This window comes from Grus americana, chromosome 2 (genome assembly GCF_028858705.1).
Source record: "Grus americana isolate bGruAme1 chromosome 2, bGruAme1.mat, whole genome shotgun sequence".
Classification (NCBI taxonomy): domain Eukaryota; kingdom Metazoa; phylum Chordata; class Aves; order Gruiformes; family Gruidae; genus Grus; species Grus americana.
The window spans coordinates 109,168,188-109,193,548 of NC_072853.1; the positions used below are offsets into that span (position 1 = coordinate 109,168,188).

At 37.8% G+C, this 25,361-nt stretch overlaps 1 protein-coding gene across 2 annotated transcripts in view; it reads right to left on the reverse strand.

Moving 5' to 3' along the window:
- Positions 1 to 25,361, reverse strand: part of CNTNAP2 (contactin associated protein 2) — a 1,227,525-nt gene that overhangs the window by 844,065 nt on the left and 358,099 nt on the right. For both annotated transcript variants that reach the window (XM_054815498.1, XM_054815497.1), the window contains exon 2: positions 9,379 to 9,489. In XM_054815498.1, coding sequence (XP_054671473.1) covers positions 9,379 to 9,489 — 111 coding nt within the window. The remainder of the gene's footprint in view (positions 1 to 9,378; positions 9,490 to 25,361) is intronic.

A 25,361-nucleotide genomic window follows, 5' to 3' on the forward strand; every position in this document is an offset into this window, starting at 1 on the left:
CTACTCTCTGCCACCAGCACAGCCAGTTTCCTGCCAGAGTCAGCTGTTCATTAGCTTCAGAAACAATTAATGAACTAAGCTGAATTTTGTCTGAAAAAGCTAGCTGCTCAGCAGAGCCAGGGCAGATCTGCTGTCCCTGGCTGTCTGTGGCCCTAGATGCTGCCCATTTGCCTTATGTCTCCAGCTGGACTTGGAACTGCTGCCTCTGCAAATGATTGCTGAAGAAAAAGTTTCACACACAAAATTTAAGAGAGAGCTCAGTATAATTTTTTTTCCTCCTCCTCATCTAGACATGTATTAAATAAGCCAATTAGGTATTCTGAACACTTTAATTAATAAATCAGTTATGAACTGGAAAAAGCGGTCATGCTTTCTGTATTCGTTGGGCTATGGTAAATTAACATAAGCTAATGATGCTTTATTTTTATCCAATTATTTGAGCTTCACTTTCCACAAACTTTTTTTCTTGGATTGTGTTTTGAATGAAAAGGCTGATATTTGTCCTTTTTAAAGTTACTTTTTCAATGCATCAATCTGACCTGGATGTACACTGGTAATTTTTTCCCCCTTTTTGATGCTTCTTTTTCCTCTTCACAAAATCTGCTACCTTCTTGCAAGGCATGTTTCTTCCTACTGCCCCACATATTGCTCCAGAGACTGAAAAAGCCTGTGGTTTCAGAGGAATGAGCTAGTGCAAACATTTTTATTTGTAGTTTGAAGAATTCCTTCTACAAAATGTAGATCTTTCTTTATGAAAAATGTTTCATTAGGGCCAGATCATTGAAGAACAGAAAACAAGTGCTACGGTCAACTGAGTGGCACTCAAAACTGTCGTCAGAGACACAAGCATTCATGGAGCTGAAGTGAGTTGCATTACAATGCATGGTGCCTACCTATTAATGTTGAAGGTGAGGAATAAGGAAAATTGATTATGTGGTAGGATATGAGGCAGATAAAGGCATACAGAAAATTATATGAATCCAGCAATAATATTTGACCATGAAAAAACGGCTGTTAAGAGACAAATGCCTTTCCTACATGACTTTTCTTTCTAGTTCAAAAAAACTTTGCAAATGATGAACTGAACCTGAATTATTTACGGATTTTAAAAGAAGAAAAAACCCAGAGGTTGAAGTTAGTGTTATACAAAAATTTTATTAGGAATAATACCAAAAGGCGATGTTACTAATAAAATGAAAGTGTTTTCATTTACCCTCACAGGTAAAGGAGCTCCTAAAGGAGCTGTCTTGAAGTGAATAAAAACCAAACAAACAAAACCCCTAAACCAAAACATCAGTTATTTGTTGTTGAAAACATTCCAGAAATACTGTTGTTTATACTGTGTGCAACACAAAGAATAGTATGTCCAGTGAAAACAAGTTTTCAAGTTTGCATTAATAAATGAACCACAAAAGGATTATTTTTTTCAGTCATGAATGCTTTCCACATTTTTTAAATGGAAAAGTAATTATTTAACAAGTAACAACATTTAATTTACCCTGACTTCTGATCACCTAATTTGATCCACTATGTACTATATGGCATAGTTGCAGTAAATAAACTGTCTTGGATTGTACAATGTGTGTTTATCTAAAGCACGTATTTACAGAAAGGGAATTGTTGTTTATTTATTTGTTTAAAGGCAACCATGTTTTAATTATTTATAAATTCTTACTCAGTAAGAGCTCTCTTAGAGACAGACAAAAGCTAAGTGGATGATACTACTCTTTTTCTCATGTTGGTTACCGTTCCTTTATGCTACTCTATCCATTACTCATTAAATGCTTACCTACTTAGAAAAGACAGCATTCAGTAATCTGGGCAGTGAATTTACAAACCACTGGCAACTCTATAATACTTTTTGTCTAAGACGGTTTTAATCAAAATATAATGAGTTATGTTGCATACAGGCATTCTCAGTATGCCCAAAGGTCTTGTCATCATAACAAGATTGCAATATTTAAGGTGACAATCTACAGCGTGCTAATTTCTGCACACTAGCTCCCCACTGTCCCTATCTGGACTATGTTAATGCAGAGCGAGCACCTCCTTATGTCAAGGTTCACATCCAAACTAAATTCCTGGCAAGACCCATGAATGGACAAGCCCAAACAGCTCACAGAATCCAGGGTGACTCAAACCATACCTTTTACATTCACTTTGTCAAAAAGACAACCACATGAGGACAGGCTGAGAGAGGCTGTTCAGCCTGGAGACGAGACGGCTCTGGGGAGACTTTATAACAGCCTTCCAGTACCTGAAGGAGCCTACAGAAAAGCTGTTTAGGTACTGTTTATAGGGGCATGTAGTGATAGGAGAAGGGGTAATGGCCTTAAGCTGAAGGAGGGTAGATTTAGATTAGATGTTAGGAAGAAATTCTTTACTGTTAGAGTGGTGAGGCACTGGAACAGGTTGCCCAGAGAGGTTGTGGATGCTCCATTCCTGGAAGTGTTCAAGGCCAGGCTGGATGGGGCTTTGGGCAACCTGGTCTAGCAGAGGGTGTCCCTGCCTGCAGCAGGGGGGTTGGACTAGATGATCTTTAAGGTCCCTTCCAACCCAAACCTTTCTATGATCCTATGAAATACTTTTCATATACCATTATAGAAAAGTAATTGGGAATTGGAGAAGTTGTGATATTGGTTATGGTTTTGGAGGTTTTAATAGCCATGCTAAGAAAAGTCTAGGCCAGGTGTCCCCTCTTTCTTCTCAGATGATACTCTCAGAAACTTTTTTTTTATATTGGAAGAGCTGTTGCAGAATGGATCTAAGTGACTTACTGGGAATGATTTGGGGAATAAAAGAATCATATACTATTATAGATAAGTTCTTGCATTTTCCACACAGAAGCAAAAATTTAAAACTCCACTGAGAAAAAACATACTGTCTCAATTACACCTCTGCCAACACTTAAAATTTCTGATGCTTGTTCTATAGGCACATCAATAATTCCAGTAACAGGTCAAGGATCAGCACCGTGACTAAAAAGCAACATGAAAGCCTAGAGCAGAGTTACATAGTGGTGAGAAGAGGACTGCTTTTTGAACATCCACTGCCTTGCAGAACCGTCCCCCTGTATTCCACTATCAACTTCACTGGCAGCTTCAGATTCCCCCCTAATACTGAACTTGAAAGCAAGTCCTGGATGCCAAATTTCTTCTTCTTTATTCCACTGTGCAAAAGATAATTTCCATACATCCAAAGATTCATTATGACCTTCATACTTGCACTGTCTGCTGGGATTATTTCTGAAGTTCTGAGACTCTGCTCAGTTTCAAGCAGCTTCCAATTATGTTATATAACATTACATTATGTTGAAATAATGTAGAATTTCTTCCCTAAAATAAAAAGGTATGAGGTGGATGATGGGCAGCATTAATTCTTGTACTAGTAAGAAGTGTAAGGTCCAATAGCTTGGGAACCATTAAAAGGAAGATTGATAATGCATTATATCAAACATGCACTAAGATTCCTCCTCACGATGTGATGCAGTCCATTGATTCTACTGATGGCAGGTCATAAGATGTTAGACCTTATAACCTTGACATCACATATGCAAAACCTACTGTAGATAGATTTTTAAAAAGCTCTAGAATGAGCTAATTGAAAACTCTCCTTTCCTCTGATGCCGCTTTAGCTAGTAAGGTACGGACTACTTTTGCAGAAGAATAGGTATGACAAAAAACGGAAGAAACTCTGAAATCGTTTTAGCTAGTCTACTAACTAGATTTCAGTTACAATGTGTTACAGTGCAGTCAATAACTTAATGGCATATATTTATAATGTGCCAGTCATATCGGAAAGGAAAATTAAATAATTTTTTCTACACATTCTCATAGTTCTCCAAATATTACATTGGCTCATTTAATACACTTAGAAATGTTTAGTTTACATAGGTATAGAATATGAGCTGATAACTGAGAGAATATTCAAAATATTTTTTAAGAAGAGCATCCAAAGTAAAAAGTTTTAGGATTTTATAGTAGTCAAAGATTTAATGATGTTTGCATCTATTTAGATAAAAGTGATAGTGACAGAAACAAAAATTAAAGGCCATTTACAATTCTCCTCTTCTGTAGTGCTTTATTCTCTCACACAAACTACAGACATTTCAAGAATAATCGGTACCCTTGTTATAATGGCACTGAACAACACACTAGCAATTTTTATAATTAAAACTGTGAAAAAATACTACAATACAGTATAGCAGTAAGATTTAGTGGTTTAAATGAAAAATTATCTTACTTTCCAAAGGATAATTTGATAGAGTCTGACTACAGCAACCTTTGTCGGAACAGTTGCCAATTCAGTGCCATTTAGCTTTTTAAGTTCAAGCTTTTGCTTATGAGCCTTTAACAGAAGTCAGGAGTCACACACTCCACCTTAACCAAACTGACTTTCACTTTGCAATTCATTGCATCATTCCAGTGTCTGCATAAGTTTTGCCACACCTAAAGTTTCAAACATTCTTCACCCCCCTTTCTCTGCAGGCATGACAGGGATAGCAGCAATTGCTTCACCCAGCACTAACTGCAGTTAAATGTGTTGACAAGTAGTAGTATAGCGGAGGAACCGCCTTCCCTTGCTCACAAAGAGAAAAAGACGAAGTAGTCTACATTTTCTTGGGCCTTCTTGTTCCCTACTTCTTTCCATGATAATAAAATGAAAGCATTTTGTTTGCTTTTCAAACCTGCTATGACTGAAAGCGCCCAGGAAGGCTGAAGAGAGAAGTCAGCCCATGAGCCACTTGGGGTGCTTTGGGGAGAGCTGGTGTAAAATGCACACAGGCATTGTATCCCCAGGCCTCTGGCTTTTGTGACTGTGGAAACACAGATTCACAGTTGTAACAATTATATAAATCAAAGACTTTTACTCTTACTTGGGGCTTCAAATTTTTAATACGTTTTGGTATGAATTTGCAAGACTGACAGACCTGCAGGTAACAAGTGAATATTTGTTTCTATAATGAGCTATTTTTCCTCTAATTAAAAATTAACTTTATTTCCCCCCCAAAAAAGCACAGAATACTTCTCTTTGCTTACCCTAACAAGAAATAAGGATCAGAAGAGGGGTAACACAGAAGAATATGAAGCACCACGTAAAGCATATGAAGCATCAGATTAGGAGAGGTTAACTTTTCTAATCAAGTTATACTCTGTCCATCAAATCTGCATTTCCTTTGAACAAACTATATGTACTAATCTGTAAGTCAGCAAAGGCTTACAGGGCTCTAAGCAGACAGCTGTGGAAAATGTGAAATATTCTCACATACTGACATAGCAAAATACCCTAAACATACAGCCAGGAGGCTCTGTTTCCAGATCCATGCCATTCCGTGAAGTTTTAGTTCTGTTTGCCTAGATCACTAGTTATGGGATTTGTAAACAAAGTGATATCAAATATTAGGAACAAATTTATTGATGTTTCTGCTTTTGAAGCCTCCTAAAAACTGCTGAAAATATTAAACTCTTTGATATGCATCCTTCCAATTGCAACATTTATAGCAGCAAACTCAACCAGAACTACGCTCACAACTGCAACCTTCTTAATAACATGACGTGACTGCTCAGTAAATCAGTGTCTTAATCAATAGAATAAAATATACTATCTATTCTGCTAAAGTGTTTTCCCGTCTAGAGTGAAGTGCCATGAAAATGGAAAAGAAAAATATAATTGGGTTGGAGACTAGAATTTTCAAATGTGTATTTCCTTAATTTAAAGGGTCTGGGACTAGAGGAGGGGGAGTTCTTTCTATTTAATGACTTCAGCATAGTGTGGTTTAATAGCACATTTGATCTGGGAACCTATTAGCTGATAATGACTCTTTGGAGAGAAAAAAATTGGATTCCCTTATTACTGGTTTGATTAGCAATATCTGTAATTCCATGATGTTGTAAAATAGCTCAGCATTAAAAGTGAGCTATTTTCCATCATTTGTAGAAGCAGAAGCATAAACACAGCGAGGGCCGAGTTCCCATGTTGAGCACATTCCTGAATCCTGCAGTACTTTTACTGGCACTAGAATTAGGAAAGCAAAATTGCGTAATGTACATATCAAAGCTTCAGTTTTGAAAAGTATGTATGCCAGGCTTCATAGGTATTATGAGATGGATGAAAAGAAGTTGCTATTCAAGCAAAGAGATGCAACTAAATTTCAAATGACCTTTTAAAAGGGGAAATCAAGCAATGTTTAATTAATTACAGCACTGTAGATCCATATTGCTAAAGAAACATTAAAAGAAACTGCACTGTAGTGATTATAAGGGTAAGAAAGGGAAGGGTAAATATAATTTAAAGAAAAAAATTAAATTTCAAGTGTCTGATTTGCCTTTCACTTACAAAAGAATAAGAAGTCTAGTAACCTGTAAGGAGAAATAGTCATCTAAAATAAATTTGAAGATCCTGCCCACCAAGCTGATGCAAAGCTTTATTTTATTGAAGTGATTCTAATGACTTTTTCGTATTTTAGAACAGGGAACAGAATGCAAATGAACATAACTGTGATCAGATAACACAGAATTCAACCTAAATGATGAGTAGTGTTTTAGAATGGAACTATTCCTTAACCTCTTTCATCTGGACAATGAACAGTTGAAAACACAAATTATGGGATCCAACAGGCTATCAAAACCCATGTTCAGACATATTGCAACAGAAGGACCGAGAATTGCAAAAAGGCATCTAATAAAATAAAGGCAACACTGAAGCAAAATCCCAAAGCCAGCATAAAATGGCATCTATTCTCATTCAGAAGTCATCTTCTACATTTCTGAAGCAATAAACAATGTTATCTACTAGTCTGCAGGCCTAAAATCAAAACAAATTGCCAATGCTACTGACAGGCCACAGGCTTTGCATCAGCTCTGCACAGCTGCAGGACTAGAGCTGGTCAGTCATATTTTCTCTAAGCTAGTCTTAGGCTTCTGTTTAGCTTGTTTAGTTGTAATAGTGATTCTCTAACAACCAGGTAGCATAGCCTAATATGGTTTATCTTTAATTTAGCTTTGTGATTGCATGGGCTAGTGATTATCAGTATAACAATTTTGACATATTTCTGTACCTAAAGTATTCTGTAGAGAACAAACTATTACTGTAGAATAAAAATGTAGCGTAGAGGACTACAATCATGGGATGACAGGAGAGGTATTGAAAGGACAGGCACAAGGTGGTACCAGAGGGAACAGGCCTGTAAGCAACTCACTAGGTCAATTACCAGTCATTAAAAGAACGCAACCTTGAGAGTTGGCTAAGGCTGATTTTAGAGAACAAAAAACAAGAGAAAACGCGATCAAATAACAAGAATCCTACACATGTAAAACACACACGTACAGAGAACTCAGACATAGGGAGTTGCAGACTAATAAACAGAGATCCAAGTCAGGCCTATGAGGGTACCAACAGGCCATAATTGCCCTGTCCAGCCCCTCTGGGGACCCACTCCCCTTCCCCCATTTCAGTCCCCCAGGCCCTACCTGAGCCATGTCCTAGGTGTATCTATGCCCAGCCCCATTCTTCCCCATTTGTGGATTTAGCTTCCTGGCTCAACATCAGACCTGCCTCGTCCCTTCCTGTGTGATGATCTCCAGACAACCGGCAGAACCTTCTGGTGCCACCAGCACTACCCACCCTGCTGGTGGACAGGGGATGGTACCCCAGCAGTTGCCCACGTCTCCAGTCTGGCTCCCCTCATGGCACGGCTTCCCTCACCTCACTCCCTGAAAACAGACACAATTAACCTCAAGCAGATCCTGCCGTGTCAATGTTGTCATTGACATCTGTGTCCTCCTCCCAGTACAGAGTCTGGGACCCTGACAATGCACCATAGCCCCCACCCCAACTAGAGCCATCCACCAAGACTCAGAGGAGTTGTGACAGGGGGAGCATAACTCCAGGGAAAGGGATAAACACAAGTATGTGTATATAGTCTGTTTTATTACCGAGACTTTTCTCCCTAACAGTATCTTTTCTTTTCTTTTTGTCATAACAGCTAGGCCAATAATTATTCTTTGATTAAGATTAAAATTAGGCTAACAGTGAATTCATGTCTTTCCTCATAAGGTGGGGTTTTTTTGACTCAGAAACTGCACAAACAGTAGTATAAAAAATTGGTGGAGAACATAGGCAGCCTAGGCTATGGTCCTGATGCCACAAATTCTGCTCTCAAGGGTGTTCCACCATTTGAAAGTATTTCAGATTTTGTTTACAAACACCCAAAGACAAAATATTGTCACTTTTGTTTCAATGTTTGTTGTATTTTTGAGAAGGCAGAATATGGTATCTAGGCAGGAGCAACATAATTACTGCAGGAGCAGGAAAAATAAAGCAGCAGTGCAAATAAGCCAACCTTCTACAAGTCTGGTGGCCATTATTACAGATCTTCAGGATTTAGAAGATCAAGGCACTGTAGTCACTTGGTCTCTCTTCTTCCTAAAGTGAAAGTATTTCTTAATTCTAGGTTCCCTAAGTCAATTCATTATACTCTTGACATGTATTTTGGGAGAAAGATAAAATTTTGGTATTGATTCACAAGCCAATTCCCCAAGAATCTGTGAAATTTTAGATTTTAGGACTGCTAGATTTATATTATTTAGAAAAAAATAAAATCAATAGTATTCAGAATAATAATTTTCTGTTAATCTAAAGTTTCGTTTTTAAATGTATCATTCATGTGAAATTAATTTAGAGTTCAATATCAAAATGGTATATATACAGACATCTAGAAATATCAAGGAAAACTATGAAAATTCCTATGGGTGAAGGTAAAGACTTGTGTTCAGACCATGAAATAAATTTGCCTAGCACTAAGGATATAGTTAGACCAGACAGATCAAACTTACGCACCTATTCTTCCAACCACCAAAACTGAGGTGGCTTTCTTACTTCTGAACAACAGGTCATTGCGTTCCAGAAATACAGGCAAAAGGTAAAGTTCCTGTGGTGCTAGAAAAAGCTGAATGACAGCAGTCACTGCCAAGGTGGGAAACAAGTTAAATAAACAAAGCACATCAAAGCTGTTTAGTTGTGCTCCAACAACCGTGACCTTGCAAATGTTCATTTACCCGATGAACACAGGTATGCCCTTTTAACTGAAGTCAATTATACAACTGTAGCATATGACTCCATCAACATTAGGCGTTTGGCCCATGCTGCTGCATGTTATTAGTAGTGTATTTCTCCCTGTGGTGCAATGGAGTGCAATTACTGTCACATACAATGGAATAGAAATTCATTCTGTTTACAAAATCAGCCTGTCAGACAGCTAAAACTTTGTTAAAACAAACATAAGCAATAGCATTTTGCATAAATAGCATTTTCATATTAAAAATATCATTCATCATTTTTTCTGGAAATAGCTGAACGTTAGAGAGGGAGACCCCTTACCTCCTCTCTTGTTTAACTTGGCATATCCTGGCACATAGCTGCTTGTCATAGATGATGAACTGCTGAAGGAGGAGTGAGGTAATGCTGAGACCAGAGGTTCATCACACTTTTCTGAAATGCAAAAAAACCAGATTCACTTTATGCCGTTCAATATGCATACATATTAAGAGGCAATGTGCCCTTTGTTCTTCTTTTGGGTAATAACACAGCCTAGCTATTTCTGTACATGTGGAATACAATATTTCAGTGAAAAAAACCCCAACAAAACCAACAAAAAACCCCAAAACCAAACAAAACAAAAACCCCAACCCCAAAACCACAAGAAAACCCATATAAACAATCAAATACAAAACAAACACACAGACAAACACCTTGACATAAGAAAAATAAAGAGTTCAACAAAGTTAGGATAAAATCAGGTGATGGTAATGCCTAGCCATGGGCCACCACTCTCCTTAGGGATACTATAAATGAACAAAAAGGCCTGCCCTGATACATCTGGAATGTTTTTGCCGACATGAAAATGTAGTGTTAAAGAAAAGTATCATCGTGAAAGCTTTGTAAGAAGTAGATAAGATCTAAACTTTCAGTTCTGTAATAGAAGTGATGATAACCTGATATCTTAAAAAAGAAAATAAATTAGGGTGCATGAATAAATGCCTATGAATTATCACATATTACTGATTTACTGAAAAAAATCTTCTTTTTAAAAATATAATCTCTATAATCCATTTGAGCACCTCACTTCTATTTTACTTAGTATAAAGAAGATTAATTTGGTATTAGCATCTAAGATAGAGGAAAACCAAAATCAGAATCTTTGGCTTTCTAATGAAGAAAAAAGTTTAAAACAAATCTCCCGTTGTTGTATGAAGTTACATAAATTAGAATAAAGAGAACTGGATTTTGATTTTTCAAATACTTAGATAGTTAATGGACTGCCCTTTTTTTCTAGTTTTTCCTCAGTTATTCCAACAGATGGGTGAAATATGTAGGTTAAATTACTTGTTTACATTTCAGGTACATCATACCACAGCAAAAAACCCTGTAACCTACACCAGTCAGCTTGACCAATCTTTTTAAAAACACGCACTGCAAGACAGGCTCTGCTGTAAGTGGAAACATCCTCAGTTTACGTATCTAGAAAACATTAGACCACCCCTGATAGGCAGCACGTTTAACGCTCAGCCATACCACATAGTTTTGGTACAATCAGAAAACTGTGATTTAGCTGGACTGGATAGCACGTGGAGACTGAATTAATCGTACCCTCAAGAGAGGAACTTTAAGGGGGGAAAAAAGGACTGTGAGTGAATCAAGTCATTTATAATACAGGTCTCCTAAAATTTCCAGTCTCATGTAATGAAAAATAAAATGACTTACACAGCAATAGAAACTGGAGACAGAAATACAGAAGAACATTAGTTCATGAATCAGTACTTTGACATTTAACAAAATAAATAAGTTTCCTTCACAAATCTCTGAGAGTTTGTTAAGGGAGAAAACGAAATTCATACCAGCATAAAAGCACAGGCAAGAGTAAAGGGCAATTGCTTTGCACTGAATTAAAGGACAATTCCAATGACTTTAAAGTTCACTACCATGCTATTCAATGATGGAATTTTGACCAGGGAAGATAAATGGTTCTAAGCATTATTGTTTATACCATAAACCAGAAGGATCAATTCCCCTCCCCCCCTGCTTTGGCCGGAGCCACAGGGCACATGTGGTCCAAAGCCTGCAGCCGGGTGGGCACAGCACCTCGTGCCTCCATCACACCGCCGTCGCACAGGACCTCTCTCTAGCAGCAGGGGCACGGCCCACAGCAAAGGCCTACGTTTGAAGACGCTGGGTGCCAGGCTACTCTTGTTTCAGTCCAAGTAGTATGAGGTTAGAGCTTAAGAACAGAAGTGAGCAGCAGATTGAAGTACTCATTACAAATTTTGCCCTAAATGTCATAGTAACAGAAAGATAGTTACTTGACAAAGTTTTTCTAGTGTATTTCTTTACCTATAGTGTATTTTCGGTAGTTCGTAAAAATAGGCTTTCAACTTAAAGACTGCTAGCAAACTGCTCTCGCTGCCACTTCATTATTAGTGTTACCTAGCTTGAGATTTGAAGTCATTTGTCATTAATTCTGTTGTCTAGGTAAAAGCAGAATGAAACATTTAAAACCAAAAGAACACATAATAAGAAATATTTTTAAAATAAACAACAAAATCTCCTTATAGCATTTTCCTATGCTTATCTTACATGATATTTACTGTTAAGGAAAAAAATATATATAATGAGAGCAAAGGTTGAACATGTACCTTTGTTCACTTTCCTGTTTTTTTAACCCCATACATTTCCTCATCAACTATTTTTAAAGTCTGTCATAAAGAAAAATTAAATTTGCCAGCTAGTTACACTGAAGAATAGGACATTTAAAAAAGCTCCTATATATGTATGTGCATACATATAGAAACACAAATATTTATTAACCTATGCATAAACACACAGCAAAAATATGGTTTTTTGGATACATTATGTATTATAGTGTAAAGAAGAAAAATGTTATCAGTACCAGGTAAGGCTCCTTAGGAGTCAGCCTACTTTATGGAACTCCAAGTAAGAGACACAAGACTTACTTTACCCAATGCCCAGTAGCAATGCCAGAGGAATGGATATGAGGACACCTACCAAAGCTTTTTGTCATATAGCATCTGATCCTGCATTCCTTGCATATTCATAAAACTCATTAGATAAAATTTATCATTGAGATGGCTTTTTAGGATATTTTAAAAATCAAATTCTCAGGTTTATATTATCCCACTTTCCCCCCCCCCCCCTTTTCATATTGGCAGGGGAGGGAAAGAAAAACCTGCTTGTTTGTGGAAGAATATTAGGAATAGAAAGCTATATCTACAAAAAAGTTTGCTACTGGTGCAATTTGATTAATTACTGAATACAATGGGAGGCTGTTGGTCACAATATTTTAAACATATTTGTGAAATTAAAGAGCTATCCTAAAACACAACAAAAAAACTGAAAAAACCCAACCACATTCTTCTCTTCTTTTACTGATCCCAGTAGCTAGTGAGAAAATCTCCTCCTTTTATTTTGACAGCTACTATATTGGTGCTACTATTGATGAAGCTACCCAAAAGGAAATATGGAAAAACTTGTTTGGAAAGAATACTAGCTTCTAAATCATCATCCCCCTGTATGGCCTGCCTTGTCTCTCTGCTTCACTAATCCATCCTCTTGGATTCAAAAGAATAAGACAGTGAAGCCTGACATAGTCAAAAAAATAAAAATAAAACCCTACAAAGAGTTTCACTCTGTATTTGCCACTGTGGCGTGATTTAACCCCAGCGGGTAACTAAGCACCATGCATCCACTCACTCACACCCCCCCTCACCCCAAGGGGATGGGGAGGAGAATGGAAAAAAAAAACCTGATGGGTTGAGATAAAGATAGTTTAATAGGAAAACAAAGGAAGAGAATAATAATAACAATGACAGCAGCGGCAGCAGCAGCAATAATACAAGTGATGCAGAAATGCAATTGCTCACCACATGCAAAAGGAAAAAAACAACCTGATGGCCAGTCTGTTTCCAAGCCGCAATCCCACCTCCTGGCTCGCTTCCCCAGTTATGCACAGAGCATGACATTCTATGGCAGGGAATATCCCTTTGGCCAGTCTGGGCCAGCTGTCCTGGCTGTGCTCTCCCGGCTTCTTGTGCACCTGGCAGGGTGTGGGAAGCTGAAAAGACCTTGACTTAGTGTTAGTACTACAACTACCTAGCAACAACTAAAAACATCAGTGTGCTATCACCATTATTCTCATCCTAAATCCAAAACACAGCACCCTACTGGCTACTAGAAAGAAAATTAACTCTATCTCAGCCGAAACCAGGACAGTATCCACCCCTTATTCCATACCATCTATGTCATGCCCAAGTCCTGTGATGACATGGCACCCCAGAAGAATTGAGTCAGACAATGGGACTCATTTCTGAAACAACCTCATAGACAGCTAGGCCAAAAAGCATGGCATTGAGTGGATACATCGCATCCCCTAGCATGCACCAGCCTCTGGGAAAATCGAACGATACAATGGACTCTTAAAGATTATGCTGAAAGCAATGATGGTGGGACCTTCAAACACTGGGATACACATTTAGCAAATTTTCATAGGCAGTCATGAATGTGCTTCATTTGGTGTATATATGCTTTTGAAATATTGAATCTGGACATCTGCTTGCTTAGTTTGGTTTGAATCACCAATACTTCAGGGGTTGGGGAGGGCCAGAAAAAAAGAAACAGAGTTGATACAGTTTTCCCTCGCAGTTCAGAACTGCATTCACTTCCTGTGCCTGTTTTGGGACACCAATTAATAAGCTAAAGACTAAAACAAAAAATACAAAAAATACCTCCCTTTCTCATTCTTTAAAAACCAAACACATACCCTTCAATCTGCCTGCTCATTTAGGCTTCAAAATATAGGAAATTCACCATAAACGTGTATGAATTATAGGGAAGGATTATACTTCAAATGAATAGATGTTAAAAAAGATATTAAATCTCATCAATAACTCATGACTTTAGGTCCAATAGAATAAAAGTTAAAAGATTGCTTACATAAGCTAATATTTCTAGCCCAGTATGAAAGTTCCACTAAATATATCACGCTATTTAAACTTCCTTCATAACATGAAATGCTGTTATGCCACAGATTTAAGAGAAAAAAAAAATATCCTTGGGAACCTTTGGTTCTTTCAGCAGTTTTAGTTATTTCCTGCAGAATCCAATTTTTTACTTACTAAAACCAGAATCATATATACCTTCCTGTTACTGAGATATAATAGCTTTCCCCATATAAGTCAATGTACTGTGCCCTGTTAATCAATTACAGAGCACACTCTCCTGCCAGCATCCTAGCAGCAAAGAAATAAACTCTCCTCCATACCATTTATCTCATTGATGTATTAACATCCAAGCCAGCTTAGGTCCATTTAAATGTTAACTTCCTGAAGCAAAACCACACTTCCACTCCATTCTGTTGAGATATAAAGAACTGATAACTTTGTCATAGGTATGACGACATTTGCTACTCTGACTTTCCTATTCAGAGGCAAATTACAGTGTATGTCCATCAAATAAAAGTTTCCTTGAGATTCAGATAATTAGATCTATGGAAAAAAGGTCACCTAATGACATTAAGTACAAACGCAAAATCTCTGCAATCCACAAGCTTCAAATTCCTTAAGACCTAAAGACTATGGAAGCGAAGGACTGCTGCGCACCTGCTCTGTTCTTACATGCTTTCTCAGGCACCTGGCTACTAGAAACTAGATACCAGGTGAGATGGATCTTTTGTCCTCCTACCAAGTGCAACCTCTCATGTGTTTGCACTCAGCAAAACCAGGAAAGGATACCTGTCCTTTCCTGTTTTACAGTCTATTTATAGTTTATTTATATAGTCTACCCATCATGCTGGATAGACTAAAAAAGGCCTGTCTTCTACTTTGCCTGCAATTGCTTTAATTCCCCCTTAGTCCATGAACTATTTGTGGAACAGGGAGCAGACTATTTGAAAGGACAGGTCTGGATTGTAGCACAAAGCAGACCATATACACACAAGCTCTTGATTTATCAACCCCAGAGGTTATTAAAGCTTAATCCTAGCTATACCAGTGACTTCAATGATTTTTGGTGGGTAAATCATAGTAAAAAAACTCAATGCTTCACTTCACAGAGGTCTGTTCAAATGCTTAGCATCCTGATCGATAAACAGGTCACCTGTAAAGTTGCTGACACATCTTATCAAAGCAGTCTGAGTAGATGAAAAAGACAATCTGCAGTTCACCTGTATCTTCTTGACATTTATATCTAGCAGTAAGTTAGAATGCATACAAACAACTATATATTTGCAAATGTTATGAAAAGGGAACAGTATACATTTACAGTCACAGGTGTTTTTTATTAATAATTTGAAGCTGCATTGGAGGATCTCTCAGAAGTTATTGCAAAGATTCTGTCAGCAAAGTAAAAAGAGAGCTAATAGAGCTAAGATGTGTACAGTGCTTCCAAAAAAAGAAAAATATTTGGATACTGATCAATAGCACCCATCAGAAATAACTGACAGTGACTTACTAAGAATACTTTTGACGAACAAAGGCTTTTCCATCATTATGGTCCAGTGTGCCCTGAGACCTTTAAAAAAATACCAAACCCAAAATCCACAAATTCATCCCTCCTCCTTCAAAGTCTTCAGTCAAGATTTCCTATTAAATTATAAGCCATTATCATAATTCTGCTGTAGGATACTAGCTGTAAGACATAAACATGCTGCCAATAACAACCTTACTAAAAAAAGCACCATATATGTATTTCAGAAATGAAGAACTCAAAAGCTGATCAACTTAGATGCAAAAAGGCAAATGACTGCAATATCAATATTGTTTTCTGAGTCCAAAATAGCCGCAATTAATTGCTAGCAGAACATGAAACAGATGAGTCAATCTGAAGCAGCATTAAAAAAAAGTCTCAGCCAAGAAATACACAAAGCCATGGCTTTCTGACCAAAAAAAAGTATTAACCATTTCTCTTTTACAAACATTTTCACTGTACAAACAGAACATTTACAATACAAACACCAAAAGCTTAACTACTACCAGCATGTGCAACTCATTAATTATACAAAAATACTTGTCAAGTGCAAGGGACAAAAGTTTAAAACAACTTCTAATCTTTACTTGTAATGCAAAAGACTTGAGTTTTAAAATATGAATTCTAATGTAAATGTCGGGGAGCAAGGGAGAGAATCATATCACCTGGGTTTAATTTGTACTGTGTGCTAAATGCTAGTTATCCTAAACACATTTTTCTCCCCCAATTTGAATATGTAGAGTGATTTCTCTGTAGTGTGCTGAGGAGAAAGAATAAGCCACCAAGCACTTGTGAAAAGCAGTCATGAGATTGCAAGGGCACTCTGGCATGTGGATAAATACGTATGGGAATTGGCATATCTCCAATGACAACCAATAGGAATATTAATGTGGCTGTTTCGGATTGCAGTGTATTAGTATGCTGAGACAGCCTCACTTTTCATATTGCATAGGCAGGTTTTATAATCTGAAATGAATGCTAGAATCCACCGTGTTTAATTCACAAGACTGTGTCCCCCCAAAAGAGTAGGAATAAATAAGCATAAATTGCTAGACCATTTTATGTGCTGTTTTAAATAAACTTTTAAACTGGTGCTAACTGAAAAGTGTGAGATGCTACAAAGCAGCTCATGGTCAATGGTAACCCCTTTAACAAAACCACACTTAGAAAGAGGTGTTATTGAGGACAGACTATTGCAGGTTTAACTTCAATGACAAGACAAGCCACCTTGGCCCAGTGTCACAGTCTGTTGCTCCGTATGATAAACCTCTAGCCGAACCCCTCATCAGGTGGGACAGGAACACTGCTGGAGAAGCTCTCTCCCTTGTCCTCAGGAGAGCCGCTAATGAAGACAATAAATACTGATGGTAATGGCTGGCAAATGCCAGGCAGGGTACACCACACGCTCCAAGTTCTTAAGTCAGCAAGAAATCAGTAAAGAGCTTATCAAGGAAGACCACCTCTTATGGGGAAAGGAAATGCTTGCCTGTCAGGTATATTTGCCAGATATACCAGCCTTTGGTATACGTTTGGGGTAGTTCAATAACCTTTCGCCTTATGCATGTTCTCTTCTGGTTTTCTTGACTGTGGAAGATAATTTTCAAAAATCTACCATCCACTGTTACTTCCTCCCCCCTGCCCCTTCAGATACAAAGCTAACTTTACTTTCCAGCAAATTTCTTGGACCACTTTACCGACCAAATAGGGATGATGACTGGTAGAGTGGAAGCTTCAGTTTTGACCCTCTTCTGTCCTACCTACTGTCCCAAGTGGGACTCCCTTTGTACCGTGACACATTAGGAGGGTAACGAAAACCAACCCACTTTTTAAATACCTTAAGCCACAATAGACCTGTCCACACTCCACCTACGCAAACTGGGGAATACTCTACACACACCCCCCAATTACTTTCCCAGTTATCATTCCCATTTCCATGTCAGAAAGTCAATGCAAGTTTTACATAAGCCTCATCTGGCTTCTTGTTTGCCATTTCCACTGGCCTCCATTGCTTTCATCTCTTATTTCTCACTGTGCTCTTGTCAGCATAGTGCTTTTTCCATATTGCAGAAGTCTGTAGCTTCCCTACATGACTGACATTTCACAGGACAGTCTTGACAGACTGCTCAGGAGCCAAGTTCACATTCAGCTTCATGAGCAAATGAATCCAAGTGTAACTGAAGCTTTTCTGTAAGTATCTCTGGAGCTCAGCTGTAATGTAAAAGATTAGAGCATAGAGCAGCTCATATTGATCATCTGGGATGTTTCATATTCCACTTCAAGTTGCATACCATCAATAGAGATAACACATTCTTGCTCAAAAGGGTGGCTGCTGCTGAAAAGGAAGAAAAAGTAGGAGCTATTTCCCCTCCTCCAAGGTGAAGCCATAAATTACATGAATTTAGTGGTCTCCACACAATCCTTACTGTTCAAGGTTACTCATTCTGAGGTTTATTTCAAGCCTTTCTATAGATCTTTGTAAGGAAAGGTACAAGTCTCAGGTAAGTTTTTTTTATGGTGGTACTTTGCTCACAGCAGAGCGCAGGCAGTCAGGCCTGTTTCTTTCTTCTGGTTCCGATTCAGGAATCAGTCTTTGGGCAACACTGGATGTGCCACCAGGGCCACATTTCTAAAAATGCATTTGGATGCCCAAAGACAAATAGTACTGTATAAGTTCTTCCAAAATATCTTTTAAAGTGCACTTTGTTTCTGACACCTATTGACTAGTTTTCAGAGTAACCAAAGCTGCCTTAATCCCAAAGGTCATGGTATGGCTACATGTTCTGACTCCTATAAAGTAGGGCTCTATTCCATCCAAGGACTGAGTTACAAATAAATCAGAAAACTTTTGTCAGGATTTATTAATAAACATTTGTAAGCACTCCTGGGAAACATTGGAAATGGTAATATCATAACAATAGAAGAAATGTGCAATGTATTATACATGACTGCTATCACAAATTTCTGGCTGCACTGCCTTTCATGAAACGGCATGCAACATGTTCCATAGTACTCTCCATACTTCTGTCTTTAACTACTGAAAATGAGAAAAGGTTTAAAGTAAATGTCATTAATTACTGTGATCATCAATTTAACCAGAGAGATTAGGATTTATTTTTTAATGAAATTATTCAGTTTGGAATCATTCCAAGTATAAATGTGTACAAGCAGCCTCTTGTAATTCAGATTTATCAACATTTCAACAACCACAAAGGAAAAATAGAAAACTGTACCCCAAATTTGTGCACTTCAATTTTTCAGGGAAGTGTCAATGTTTTAAATTCTGAATTTACAAAAAATTATTTTTTCTTCAGTATATCACATTTGGAAAAAACAGGGGTCCTTAAAATTAAACTTATGTCTTATTTTGTTATTTATTAGCATTCAATTTTGAATGATTTAAAAAATCAGGGGTATGTTGGTTAGTTGGTTTTAGGCTGTGGTTTGGGGTTTTTTAACTGGGAAAGAGTGGTCAGAGGAAGTTTTTACACCACTCTAAAACAAAAATATGTCTGGATTGCTTTTGGTTTACTTTAGAGTCTGCTGAGCATTCCACAGTCCACTGAGAATTTGAGTTTATGTTTATGCCATCATGCTACTGTCTTTTATGAGCAAATTTATAAGCTCCTTTGCACCCTATGCAACTGGAAAAGTTGTATGAGAAACCTGCTGTCTTATTTCCTCAATTTAAAAAAAACAAACTCAGGTCAATTGCATCTGGAATAGTCAAAATTCAGTTAGTCTGGTCGTACACTTGGGATTTCATTAAACTGTCCTTAGCACATAAGTAATAATAGACTATCAAGTCTATGCAAAATAAAATTCATAAATATTTTTGTATTTTTGCATATCCAATCCTCAGGTGCCTCTTCGGTTTTTAACCTTCTGACATGTAAATATACTTCTTCACCTTTTCACTACTGGAAATATTGAATGTTTTGGAGGATGTTACAGCGAATGAAGCTCCTTCTTAAGTATCTTTGCAGGTAGGTATGTTTTTTCACAGACTGGTACCTATCAGTTAAGTATGGGGAAGCCTGGAGTCATGTTGCATAAAAAGTTTTAGAGTACAGTGCAAAAGAACACACAACGCTGGAGGAGAGAAGAGAACACTGAAAAATCTTCACAATTTATCTTGTCAAGTCTCATTTAGCTTAAAATACATTTGCCAATTACCTATGCTCTTCCTTAGTCAACCTTGTATCTCTTGTTTGTTTGGTGTGGGGATTTTTTGTTAGGTTTTTTTTTTGGTTGGTTTGTTTGTTTTTCAGGACCCAGGGATAAGATAATAATGCATGATAACTAGTTTCCTGAATAACATTTTTACCAGTCAGCTTAACTCTTCATCATCGATTTAGCAGGTTTCCATCTCTAAAATTAAGCTTTTTATCTTTAACAAGAACAAAACACGCAATTTTTTCCTCACAAAACATACTTACTTTAACGATCCCCTTACTTTTAGCAGTTTTTTATCAACATAAATCTTCTGAATTCAGGGCTGTTATTCCAGGTTTAACCTAATTTAAGCAAGATCAAAACAGCCAGTAAGGGAGTTCAAAATCGTTGGGCACTTGAATATAAAAGCATGCCCAGAGAAAGCCAAATGTTAACTCTCACAATAACATAGCACAGGTACAGAACAAAGGTATTTTAAACTTGGTGTATAGAACCTACCACTATGGATATCAAATTGTTTCACAAAAGGAAGGAAGTTAACCTCATAAGAGATAATAAAATATTTTAATCTACCCACTTACAGATTGGTTAAGATGGTCGACAGAAGCCTCATAATAAAGCTGCAGAATCCTGTCTGAATGCCTTTTATATTACAGAACTACCCTTTCTCTGTAATGGCTGGGGAGGAAACTCTGCTTCTACCAGACAGACAAAATATTTAATACCATGAAGCATGTAAAGCACATTCCACATTTTGTTAGATGAGAAAAAGTACAATTAATAGGGTATACAAAATGCAGCAGAGAATTGTTTCTCAATTTGCACAGCAGAAAGTAAACACCACTTAAGCTTAAACTCAGGGGTTTTTTTCCAAAGGCATTATTAATTTCATGTTTGTGCATTGTTGTTTATTTCAATCTCCCCTTTGGAGAAAACAGATATGTCATATTTATAGCAGAAGCTATTAGTCGGCTGTTTATCAGTTGCCTACTGTTAGAAGTGATGATAGAAGGAAAACCCAAAAGGTGCGTGATATATGAATTAAACTGTATTATACTGACAGATTATTCTTTTCCTGAGACGAAAAGACAAATAAGGTCTAACCTTGGTTTCCTGCCTCTTCTGCTTGAAGCTTTTTCCCCTCCAACTAAGTATAAAAGGTGTGTTTCTCAATTCCTATCACTGAAACACGGGAGGATTAGCTCTGATTACATTTTGAAAACTCTTTTGTTAAAGAGCACTCTTTCCCATGTTTCCAAAGAAGTATCAAGTGACCATATAAATTAAATTGTCATGATACACTGATTTCACCAAAAGTATCAACAAAATGTTCCTGAAAAGGTATTTTAGCAGGTGAAAGAAGAAATACTTTTGATCTTTCCCCTTACTGTTGAATTAATCTAGGGTACATATGGCATAATTTTAGATCATGTTGGTCTTGATTCAAATTTCCCAAAATAGAAGCTAAGCTTCCAGAATTTGCAGATATCTTTTTGTTCTTTTAGGGCCAAAATCTTATGTGACTTTTGATGAATAAAACTGTGGATAGGAAAAAAACCACAATGCCACCACCAAAAGAGAAATTGAGGAACACTGGATAATAGAAAAATATGAACACAGTTTGGATTTCTGAATTTATCTCTGCATTGTAGATTGAAAAGAGCAAGCTGTGTTACAACCAACCTGTGAGATGCAGTATTCTCAGAGGCTTGTTACGTGTACTGTGAAACTCAAACCAATTATGTAACATGGCTGTGAATCTTGACACCAGAGGCCCAAATCTCTTACACTAATAGCTTGAAGAAACAATATGTAAATCAGAGCAGGCTAATAAATGTTTTGATATGCTGGTACAAAATCTGCACGTCGATTCCACTAAGTGTTCAGCATCCTTAAGTATACTGAAGCAACAGCACTAGAAAGAAAGTCAGTTTAGGGCAGTAGCTTCATAGGAAACACATTTTATGGATACATTTTACCTTATTCTCCAAGGTCTGAAAGTGCCTAGTATTTAATAATTGTGTATCTGAAGCTGAATAGAACATTTTTCTTTATGCTAGACTTGCAAGTTGGAAAGATGAGAATATTTGACTGTAAGATATTTATAAGACTCCTGTTGCTGACACAGGGCAGCACAACCAGCACCACAGGAAAACTTGTCAGTTGGCTTTTCTGGAAGGAGTAAAACTTGGGAGTAAAGTTAATGTTAAAACTAAGTGATTTAATCTCATCAGAAGAAAATAGCAAACATTTTTAAATATACATATGAATGATAGGTCAACTCTTTTCTAACTGAATATAGCTAAAGCCAGAAGTCAAAAGAGCGATCTCCAGTTTTGAGATGCCAACCAGTTTTTATTTCCATAAAACATAGTGTGCCCAAACTCTAGCTGCTAGTTCTACATTCACTGGAGACAATAAAATCTTGGGAGAGAGGGGAAGAAAAAAGAAAAAAAAAGTCTACATTAGTTTTCCCATTACTGTGAGGCAATACAGATTTGGAGTGTTGCAGGTCCTTCTATGTGCTTTCTAAAAGGGAATGAAAATCCAATGCAAGAAAAGCCAATGCCAACCTTTATTAATCCTTAGCATGAACATAAGAAGCAATATCAAACAGCCAGATGCTGAATTCAAACAATTTAGAGTGTGGTTAAGTGCCATGGTTTGAGCACTTGATCAGGAAAACAAATATCCAAATTTTATAATAGCTCAGACTGTATTCAGAAGAAGGAATTATATTATTCTTAATTATTTCCTCTCTGTCCAATTGGTAAATGACATGTAGGATTCAGCTGGAGGTAGAATTTTACAAAGCAAATTACCATGTGTTCTGTTTCTTATTTGATACTTGTTCCTTGATTTTTAAGGAAGAAAAAGTAATTAGAGGCCTAATATGAGTGAATGATTTCTATCATTTGGCTTGAAGGGGAGCCAAATAAGCCCATAAGGGAGAAAAAGATGAACAGAAATCATTGTATAGTTGTGTCTGGGTTTTGTTTTAACAGGAAGATGCCCAATCAAAGACACAACACCATCCACTGATATTTCACAGAATACCTGAGCAAGTCATAATGTTAGATAAAACATCAAGATAAACACAACAGCCATAGAAGGCCCCAGTATTTTGTTTCATAGAGTGTTCCACACTCATCTTATTTAGACTTCCTGCTTGTATTTTCTCTCTTGAAGCACTGCTATTGTGAGAAAAGGCTTCTCTGTCCTAAGAACATCACAGGAGATGTACCAGAGAACAGATCCCTAAAACATTTGACTAAATAAATTTTGCTTCTTCCCCCTCCAAAGCAAAAATGTGTTTGCATTCTCCTGTACAAAACAAACAGACTATAACAACATTTCTAAAGAGCTACTTAACTGAAAAATCATTTCTGACCAAACTATAAGATGCGAGTCAAAGGACATCAACTGCCTGCGTTGATCAGTGTTGCTGATTCAGATCTTAATGGTTCTATCACACCAGTAGAGAAAGGATGGAAGGATGGTGCTGCACTACTACATTCAGTCTTCGCATTGCCCCAGGCAAAATTCACCTGCTTTTGGAAGGAACTAAGCATCCTCAAACAAATCAGTTTTGCCATCCACAGTAAAACAGCTTATGCCTTACTCATGCTTGTCTGGTGCATTACTGTGATGAGGGGAGGAAAGCTTCAGAGACAGAGCAGAGGAAAACGCCAAGTAGGAAACCAGTTCTGAGTTTAACGGGGATCAAAATCAATTTTAAAAGGGCTTAATCATGTGGAAGGTTCACGTATCATCATTCCCTTGTCTTTTGTTGTGAAGGCTAATTATAAAAAGTCCAGGTAACTTCACATGCTCCCAAACACCTTTCTTTTTTTTTTTTTTTTACTACACATTTTAAATATCAGCAAATGTCATTACAATGGTCCTTTTTCACATTTCCTTTTGTCTCATTGGAAACTCTAGATTATGATGAGAAACAGTCATTAAAGTGAATAGTAATATTACTACATGTTAAACATGCCAACCAAGGAAGACAGCACAGTTAAATTAGCATATCTGAAAAATGAAGGTGACATAATTATAGCCCATTCCCTCCAATTTTAATCAGATATCTGAATATTAAGTTCCAAACACTGCAGTTTACTACCTTCGTCTGGATCATGAATTCCCATTATGTTCAAAGTGAAGGATGCCTGTTGTAAATACATATGAAAGTCTCTTATACCTCCATGCAGCATCATCCATAGGACTTTTCAGTTATACCAGCTGCAGTTGCCCAGGTCTTGGCAGAGGGGCTGCTGGGTCAGTGGCCAGCAAAACACTGGCAGAATGCTGCTCAGCAGTGAGGGGCGAGGGGAGAAGTGTGAGAAACAGCCCTGTGAGCCCCGATGGGAGAGCAGGAAGAGGAGGAGGGGGGCTTCAGCTGCCCCCTAGCAGACATTCCCCTGGTGACCCCCAGCCAGAGGAGGTGGATATCTGCTGAGGGAGCTGCGGCCTGTGGAGAGCCCACGTTGGGGCAGCCGGGGAACGGCGTGAGAGGGCAGCGGCGGTGGAGAGGAGCTGGTGCGGACTGACTGCAGCCCGCTATTCCCCATCCCCCTGTGCAACTCCAAGGGGAGGTGGAGGAATCAGGAGTGAAAGAGTGAAGTTGTGCCTGGGAATAAAGGAGTTGAGGTTGGGGGGAAAGGTGTTATAGGTTTTTTTGCATTTATTTTGCACCATCCAACTCTATTTTAATTGGCAATAAATTAAATACATTTTCCCCAAGTCAAATCTGTTTTACCCATGAGGTAATTGGCAAGCAATCTCCCTGTCTTCATCTTGACCCACAAGCTTCTTCATCTTATTTTCTGCCCTGTCATTTGTAAAATTAATTCTACCTAGTCAGCTTTCTACTTCAAGTTTTAACTCCCTGTCTTCAGTATAATATTCACACCCAAACCAAAGCTGTGACAGTCTAGCTTTCATCTATCCTTGACACAGCCTCTCGGGGTCCCACTGGAATGAACCGTGTGATTCAGCTAGCATTCCTCCTCCATAAAAGAAGTGAGAAGATACCAAAGGAGCCTAACTACGCTGTCCTTTCAGGAAGCAAAGGACATTGACAAGGCTTGAGCTTAGCTCAGTCCCCCTCTAAGGAGCACAGAGGAGCTGACTGAATAGCTGTATGGCAGGAAAGGAAAGACAGGAAAACCTTACTTTTCTGCTCTAACATAGCAATTCTTCAAGTTTGAGCTGGGGCTGCAAATCCAGGATCCCCCACCACTTGCTGAAACCAATGGCTGAATTGGAGGATTCACTATTCATTTCTATGGCGAGCTACTTGTAATGTCAACTTTTAACAGTGAGCATGAGAACTATCCTTAATTCACACATTATTCTCCATTTCAAGCAACCATTTTAAATTGCTCTTCCTGGGATATATGCATCAGCAGCAACAACATAATTTCATCAAAGCATTATGGCTTATTTTCACATCTGCATATTCAATAGTGTGCTGGGAACTTTAAACAATCCGTGTTGTCAATCACCGTAAACACAGAGGTAATGCTGCTTTGCAATAAGACACTCTCATATTTAGGCCTCTAACAGAATTCAAAAGTTTTCATCAAACCTCAAATAAGCTACACAAAGCACTGAAGACACTGTGCCTTGTCCTTTTACAGATGAGTAGA